We start from the raw sequence: 9100 nt of genomic DNA, 5'->3' as shown, positions 1-9100 counted from the left end.
CTGTAGACCAGGCTGGTCTCGAACTCACAGAGATCCGCCTGCCTCTGCCTCCCAAGTGCTGGGATTAAAGGCGTGCGCCACCACCGCCCGGCTAGAGTAGCTCTTGATACAATTAAAATAGATGGAGATGTTGAATAACAACACAATGATATAGCAGTTCATCCATGTAAATCTAGGAAATTCTAAAGGTACCAACAGTTATAGAAGAAATGATAGCCTGTTTGCATTGCACATTAAATGAAATGGAGTGGAAGGGAATGGAAGGGGCAGACAAAATTATTGAACTTAAGTAACACCTATGTGAAGGTATTGTATGAATCTAACAGAGTCGCTGTGTCTGGGGCAAACATTAGAATAAGTAGTTTTCACTGTATCTGAGGTAAACATCAGAATGAATAGTTGTTTTCTAGAAGTACTTTGACCTGAAGAATTGTGGAAAACAGTGATCATTTTCTGTGATTTGTAGAATTGTTTTTCTGAGGGGGTGTTAGAGGCTTTGCATGACTTTGGTCACAACATGTTCCTGGTGCACCTACTGCAAACTATATACAATAAGAACTGAAGTAGCAGGGCATTATGCCTTCCTTTAGAGAAACATATAGATTATATTAGGGGCTTTGGTATGAGGGAATAATTTACCCAAAAAACAACTTTGTGTGACAATCAATATGCTATGTACGGCTGCTCGATGTTTGGTCTATCAGAGTTGAACCTTCCCGCTGCCACACAGGTCTAAACCTTTCATCTGGTAGTGACCTCTTTCTTCAACCCACCCACATGACACAGAACACCCATACACGTATAGATTTTGTTTGCATAAAAAGTTAAGCTAAAGCTACTATCCAATTCCTAATGATTCTTCACTTGTTATGTCTGCAGGAAAGATCTCTAACCAAGTCAGCACTCTCATGTAATCAACACTGTAATCAGTATTTGTAGTCCTTTGTTGTTTAATGTCTGCTTTCCCTAGAACAAAAATGCTGTGTGTTGTTTATATACAACCTCAGATCAAGGTCATTCTCAGAGAGAAAGACAGGAAAGACTGTATTAGTTAATGGCCTACTACTGTCCATAGAAGTCAATATTCTATTACTTAAGGCTACCAGCAGCCTGAATATAATCTTAAATTTGATCTTCCATTTAATCTTTTAACATTTAATTTTCTGGGGGTGGGGTATACAAGCATACTTTATGAGATGGCCTAAAAAAACAAAAAAAAAACCCGCTCATATGCTGATGTCTTAACTCCTATTACTTCAAATATGACAATATTTGGAAACAGAGTCATTTAAAACAATTACAGATTTAAAATGGAGTCACTGGATGGACCTTGCTCTGATACTATTGGTGTCCTACGGAAGGAAATTTAGACACAAAGTGGTAATAAATAGCCCATCTATAGGCCAAGAAGAGAGGCCTCAGAAGAAACCTTGATCTCAGCCTAGCTTCCAAACTGTAAACCAGCCTGTAGCTGGGCAGTAGTGGTGCACCCCTTTAATTCCAGCACTTGGGAGGCAGATGTAGGTGGATCTCTATGAGTTCGAATCCAGCCTGGTCTATAGAGTGAGTTCCAGGACAGGCTCCAAAGCTATAGAGATACAGCTTCAAAAAAAAAAAAAAATAATTAATTAATTAAATAAATAAATATCAGTTATTTTCCATTTTATAATGAGTCCTCCAAATTACTCATTTGAAAGAATGCTTCCATCTTGGCATGGTGGAGCACACCTTTAATTACAGCATTCAGGAGGCAGAGGCAGGCAGATCTTTTGAGTTTGAGACCAGCCTGTTTTATAGAGTGAGTTCTAGGACAGCCAGAGCCACACAGAGAAACCCTGTCTCAAAAAACAAAAACAAAACAAAACAAAAAATACAATCACTAAGAAAATTATATGTTTCCTCCAGGAACAAAGTCACAGTTTTCAAAATGAATAAAAACTGGTGGCTTCAGTCTGTACAATAACTGTTGAGGAGTCTTTTAACGGCACAAACTGCAAAACTGAGGGAAAAAAGAAAGACAAGTCCCAGATGTGTCTTCCTAAGACAATGGACTATTTGGGATTGTGAATCCACATAACACATTGGGCTCTTCAAATTAAACACCTCGGGTTATTTTTAAGGGAAACCAATGAGTATAAATTTAAAAAATTCTCTACTAACAGAGGTAGGTTACAGATTATGGAAATTCCTTACAGTTGAATATTAATTTCTAAGGATGTAGTACATCGTCTGAAATACCTTTGACTTCAGTGAAGGCAAATGTGATCTGACACTTACCCTGTCGATCAAACAATGAATCCACAGCTGTGGCTTTATTTGAAGGAGCTTCTGTGATTGGTCTGAGATACGACCTATACCCTTTTAAAACAGATGCCATAAATCGCAAAAATGTCTCTTGGATTTCCATCTCGAGTTGTGTCATCTTTTTTTGCCAAGAGAAATCTGCTTCAATTGGAGTCATCTCAATTGCTGAACTTTCCTGAGTCTTTCGGTGAACTGACAACAGAAGTAGAAACAAAACAAGGCATTCATATATGATATCTATTTGTATAATGACTGAATGATAATAGTCAAAATAAGGCCCACATGATGGAGGAAGGTCATTGGTTGATTTAATAAAGAAGCTGCTTGACCTGATAGGTTAGAACGTAGGTGGGAGGAGCAGAATACTGGGCGGAAGAGGAAGTGAGCTCAGAGACTCAACAGCTCCCGGCTCTCAGGCGCAGACGCCTCAGAGAGACTCGGTGCTTCACTCTTGCGGGCAGAGGCAAGAGCTCTGCTCTCTGAGGCACACGCGATGAAGCTCCGACCCAGGATGGACGTAGGCTAGAATCTTCCCGGTAAGCGCACCTTGGGGTGCTACACACAGATGATTAGAAATGGGCTAGTCCAGGTGCGAGAGTTAGCCGAGAAAAGGGCTGGAGCTAAAGAGCCAAGCAGTGATTGAAAGAATGCGGTGTCCGTGTAATTATTTCGGGTAAAGCTATCCGTGCGGGCAGCGGGGTGCTGGGGACGCAGCCTCTCTGCCTCTCCTATTGCTACACCCACAACTTCCTTTTTCTTTCTTTTTCTTTTCTTCTTCGAGATAGTCTCTGTATTTTAGCTATGTAGCTATGTATCTGGCTTCACACTCAACATCTTGCTGCCTCACCATCCCTAACTCAACTACACAACAAGCTGGAACCAGCCCATATAAACATTGAGATTCAGTCTCAAAAACCCTAAACAAACAAACAACTAGGCTAGGGATATAGCTCAGACAGTAGAGTGCTTACCTAGCCCTGGGTCCACTCCCCAGAACTCCACAAACTGGCCCTGTACCTCATCTGCAACCCTAACATTTGAGAGATAGAGACAAAAGAATTGGGAGTTTGGAGTCACTTTTAGCTCTCAGAACCAAGGGTAGTAGCAAGGAGGGCAGGGTACAGAGAAAATGCTTAGAAAAAAAAAAAAAGCTAAACATTATCTGTTATGTAATAACTAATTAAGCAGCACGCAATATTTAAATTAACAATTATCTTAATATTATCTTATCTTAGTCTCCCATTTAAAATACTGTAGGGGAGAGGCAGAAACAAAAGAATCACAAGATCACAAGTTCCAGGCCAACTTGGGCTAGGTCACAAAGACGCTGTCTCAAAACAGTGAAAAGGGACTAGTGAGATGGATGGGTCAGTGGTTAAGAATGCACACTGTTCTTACTGGAACCAACCACTCATGCTGGGAAGCTTACGTATCAAAGGAACCTGACACCCTATTCCAGGTTCCACAGGTACCCACCTGTGCACCTGTGCATGTGCATCTCACACACATGCGTGCACACACAAACACTATTAGGACTAAGATACTAAACGTAAGGAAGAAAGAGAGACATCTGTGTTTGCAGCCAATGTCCTACTCCCTTGTCGTACCCACCTGAGCAGAGCTGGGGATACAGCCTCTTCAAGGTCCCAAGCAGACCCTTGCATGGCTTTTTGGGAAGCTGTTTCCAGTTTATGTTCTTCTTTTCATCAGATCTATTAAACCAGAATTTTAAAAATCTGTTATTTATAATTCATTTGTACTAAACAAAATTCTATGTTAAAGTTAAAAGGGGCATTTTTTCACACTGAAGATGATTGCCTCCATCTAAGCCTCCAACAGCCTTTACCACCACAGTAAACAGTACAACACTGACTTGACATCTGACTTCCGAAGGTATGTTTAAATATTATATTTTAAGGGTTGAATTAACTGACTTGAGACATTAGCCTACTCACAGAACTCTAAAATACTATATGCCCAAACCAAGAGCTGGAATTTATCAAAGAAGTAAAGTACACTTAGTTCGTAGTATTCCTCACAGAGGTGTAAGAAGAAATCAAACACATTATTTAACATAGTCTATGACCATAAAAGCATTAAAAAAATAAAGATGCAGATAGAAGCTAAATAAAAGCTAAAATTTCCAAATTTTATACTTCAGAAACATAAAATACAGCAGAGACAATGGCTTTGGGAGATGCTCTTCTACAACTCAGCACGTATGTGCCAGGTTTTCTTTTAATGCTATAGCTTAGTCTTCAGTGGCTGGAAACCTACAGACACACCAAAGCTTCACCTGACCTCTAAGACAGCACTGGGTTCTAAAGGCCTCTGTTTTGATCACAACCAAGTAGGGTGTGAAAACTAAGACTCACTAGTGTTTGCTGAGCTTAGCTCTCAATGGAAAGAAGGTGTTTCCCCTTCAATTATTACAGGTCCAACCAAGTATTACCAGCATGGTCCAAGAATCTCCAAGTAGAAATTAACTTCTAATACTCCCTGGGTGGTAATACCACCAGCACAGAGGCAAATATTGTGTCCTCCCTGCAAAGATAATTGACTGAAGGCACTGTAGCAATCCCATGCTCCAGGGACTGCTGGAAGACACCTACTTTAGCTGAGTATGATGGCAGCAGGGAACAAAGCAAGGAGAATCGCCCCAGTTCAGTAAGGATAGCCTGCTCTATAGCAAGTTCCAGGACGGTCAGGGACACAAAGGAAGGGCTTCCTTTTTTTGTTTTGTTTTGTTTTTTGAGACATGGTTTCTCTGTGTTAACAGTCCTGGCCATCCTGGAAGTTGTTTTGTAGACCAGGCTGGCCTCAAACTCACAGAGATCTGCCCGCCTTTGCCTCCTGAGTGCTGAGTTTAAAGGCATGTGCCATTATCAACCTGTGCAAGATCTTTCTTAAAAATAAGTAGATAAAATGTCAAATCAACTATGAAATTGTCATGTTTTTAAAATTAACAGCATGTCACATTTAATTCTGATCAAGTATTTTTACTTGATGTAATCACATAGTACCTATAACGCTACCTTTTAAATCCCCAAATCCACACTGTTATGCCTATTTGGATTACTATTACCAGTTTGTAACCTGGTTCTAACATTTACTATCTATCAGACTTTGGAAACAAAGTCATTTTGAAAGTCTGTTACTCAAATTTCTTCTAAAATGACAATGATAATATACCTAATGTACAGAAATTGCCACACGTTCATATTCTATATTCTGTCTAATCCAAGGGATCATCAACTATAAAACTTGTACTTTTATAGTCATAAGTGATATTAAGCACTGGGTGGTGGTGGCGCATGCCTTTAATTCCAGCATTTGGGAGACAGAAACAGGCAGATCTCTATGAGTTTGAGGCCAGCCTGGTCTAGAGAGTGAGTTCCAGCAGGCTCCAAAGCTACACAAAGAAACCCTGTCTTGAAAAACTGAGAGAGAGAAAAAAATAAAGTCTGCTGGGTTGAATGTATGGCACACATCCATAACCCTAGCACTTGAGGAAGGCACAAAGATCAGTTCAAGAGCACCCTTGGCTACCACAGCTAGCTCAAATTTAAGGGCCAGTCTGGGATATGTGATACTTATACAAACAAACAAAATTTCAGAGCTACCTATGAGACCGAGTGGTAGAGATCAGGCCTAACTCACACCAGACCCTGGGTTCAGTTCCCAGGAAAGGAGGGAAGAAGTGTAGGAAATGAGGGAGGGAAGTGTAAATTCATGAAGTGATTCACTACTTCCAAGTTGTCTATAAATCTAGATATACATAATAATGAGCCACCATAGCTATACAGTTTTAAATACAGTAGTGTATCCATTTCAGCACATTTTAACTTAAATTTTTGTGAGGCAATGTCTCACTCTGTAGCTAAGGCTGATCTGGATCTCATCATGTAGCCCAGAATCGTCCCCAACTCCCGGTGATCTTTCTCTTTAATCTCCCAAGTGAGTTTACAAGTATAAGCTACCATACTTAGCTTTAGTATTATTTTCTAAGCAAATGTTTTCTTCCTTCCTTTCATACAACTATTCTTTCAGTTCACATGCAGGTATCTTCTCAAACAGATGCACTGCAGTGACCATGATGGCCTGGAGAGAAAGGGTCTCAAATAGCATAGGCTGGCTCCAAACAGACCATACAGTAGAGGGTCTATGAATTTCTGATCCTGCTACCTCTGCCACTCAAGTGCAGAGATTACAGGGATATGCCACTGTAGCATGTATTCAGTACTAGAGATGGAAAACAGGGCTTCAAGAATGCTAAGCAAGCCCTCTATCAACCAAGCTACATCCCCAGCCCCCAATTTTTTTTTATCTATACCATTTCCTGCCAATACATCTTATTTCTAGATGTTTCTAAATAGCTCTAGTTATATATGGTGGAAACTACACATGTGAGATAATAAAGATGGATCACTTACACATATATCATATTCGTATCCAAGTCAATGCAAACAACATCTTGTGGTGGGTCATGAAGATCAAAGTACCTTGAGTCCACTCCAACTATAAATGGTAAAGGTGCACTAAGCACTCCAGCCAGTGAAAGAGGACAAAGGGGAATATATGGGCACTGCCACTGAAATGGAAAGATCATCTAGGGGAAAAGTTTTTTAAAAATTAACCAAATTCAAATTTGCAATGACAATTACACAATTAACTATTATCAAAAGGGACCACTGAAAAGTAATAAATCTATGTTTTAATTTTAAATCTCATTCCAAAATAAAGTGGCTACAAATACTACTGGATTAAAATTCAAGAATAATAATGATCACGGCACACTTAAAATCCTAACAGCTCTCTGCAAGTTAATTCTGATATTTAGACAAATCCCACATGCATATTTTATGGAGAACCGAAGCAAAGAGATGAAACTGCCTCCCAAGTCATACAATAAACTTAGGCATTTTACCCAGTAATGAGCTCTGACCAAAATCAAACTCAGCGCACAAGAAGGTGGGTAGAGTCTGGGAGAGACAAACTAACATGGGGCTAGGCTTAAGCTCGGCGGTAGAGTGTTTGCTTAGCATACTTAGCATCCTTGGGTTCGAGTTCAAGCACCACACTAAAATTTTAAGTATAACAAATAATTAAAAATTATTAAGAAATCTCTTGAGAATCACCTCAAGATCTAACAAAATATTTTCTACACTTCAAATAAACATTTAAAATAATTCAACTTCAGTGAAGCTTGACCTCTTTAAAATAAAGAAGATATAAAACATTCTGAGAATCTCAAACAAATAAAGAGCCAGGCATAATGAACTCGTTTAATTCCAGAGCAGATGCAGGAAGATCTGTATGACTAGCTAGCCATCCAGCATAGCCAGTGAGAAAAATCAATCTCAAAAAAAAAAAAAAAAAGTGAATGTGGAATATACCAAGTCTCTGATCTCCATACATACACACACCCTCATCCTCATAAACACATGAACACACACAAACATATGCACACACAAAAAATTAATAGGAGTTTTAACTTACAAACTGCTACCTTAATTGGTATATGTGTGTGTTGGAGTTTTGTTTGTTTTGTTTCTGAATTTTTTTTTTTTTAAACACCTACTCCAATTCATTTGTTTCTGTTTTTAAGAACAGCTTCTGATAGGTTGAAAAAACAGGCTTAGGGTCTGGAGAGATGGCTCGATGCCTAAGAGCATCTGCTGGTCTTGCAGAATACCTGGGTTCAGTTCCTAGAACCTATACTGAGAGGCTCACAACCTTCTGTAACTCCAGCTCCAGGGGATCTGACACCCTCCTCTGGCCTTCATGAGTACTAGTCCATATATACATAGACACAAACACATAAAACAACAAACTGTACTGCAGGGACTACAGGGACTCATTCAAAAACATACTTTTCTATGGGACAGAGCACTGCACAGTTTGTTGACTTCAAACTCACTACGTTGTGGAGAATGACCATGAATTTCTAGTCTTCCTGCCTCTGCCACCTGAATGCTCAATAACACTGTAACGTGATGAGCTTTTACTCCAAGGCAAGACTCATCATCTGTGCCTGGTTCAATTTTCACCTTCATCCATCCCAAAAAAATGCTATACTGCCACCCCTGCCAGACATTACAGATTATTATTCAAGACTGGGGTTTCTGTACTCAAGAATCATACACTTAACAGATACATGAGTATTTATTAGATGCCAAGCACTCTTAGACAATGAGACCACAGTATCAAGAAAGCAGACCCTATCTTCAGTCTAGAATATTAGTCTACTTTTTTCTATAAAATGCAGAGTAATTTAGGCCTCACAACCTTTGTAACAATGACTTAACTCTGCTATTGTACAAGAAAACAGTAATGGGTCGTAAGTCAATAGGAAGCCTATGTTTCAATAAAACTTTATTATTCGCACAATTCCTGGTAGACATGAACTGGCAGGTCAGACTTGCCCAGTCTGTTGATACCTACTCTGACAGAAAGAGATAGAAAATAAACAGAAGATATAATTCAATATTTACTCTAGTAGAAAGTGAGTAATACTATGGAAAAAGAAAAGGACCCTCATGAACATGGTTAAGAGTTCAGAGCAGGTTATACTAGTACAGATGAGCCTCATTATGAAAACGACAGCTACTTGAAACACCAACCTAAGTGTTCCAGAATAAAGCAAGAAAGCAGGGTGGCTGGGCATGGCAGCTCCCACCTCTAATTCCAACACAGGAGGCTGAGGCAGGAGAACTGCTAAAGTAAGGTCATCAACCTGGTACGTTCCAGGTCAACTTCAGCTGAGTGTGAGCCTGTCTTTTAAAAAAAGCAAGAC

At 39.6% G+C, this 9100-nt stretch overlaps 1 protein-coding gene across 3 annotated transcripts in view; it reads right to left on the bottom strand.

Annotated features, from left to right (window-relative positions):
* Dennd4c (DENN domain containing 4C) overlaps positions 1 to 9100 on the bottom strand; it is a 98375-nt gene that overhangs the window by 42646 nt on the left and 46629 nt on the right. For all 3 annotated transcript variants that reach the window (XM_026781963.1, XM_005352701.3, XM_026781962.1), the window contains exons 10-12: positions 6738 to 6913; positions 3916 to 4016; positions 2278 to 2496 (exon numbers count right to left, since the gene is read on the bottom strand). In XM_026781963.1, coding sequence (XP_026637764.1) covers positions 2278 to 2496; positions 3916 to 4016; positions 6738 to 6913 — 496 coding nt within the window. The remainder of the gene's footprint in view (positions 1 to 2277; positions 2497 to 3915; positions 4017 to 6737; positions 6914 to 9100) is intronic.

This window comes from Microtus ochrogaster, chromosome 10 (assembly GCF_000317375.1).
Source record: "Microtus ochrogaster isolate Prairie Vole_2 chromosome 10, MicOch1.0, whole genome shotgun sequence".
Lineage (NCBI taxonomy): Eukaryota > Metazoa > Chordata > Mammalia > Rodentia > Cricetidae > Microtus > Microtus ochrogaster.
The sequence above is the reverse complement of the archived record's forward strand: the minus strand, read 5'-3'. Positions and strand labels throughout refer to the sequence as shown.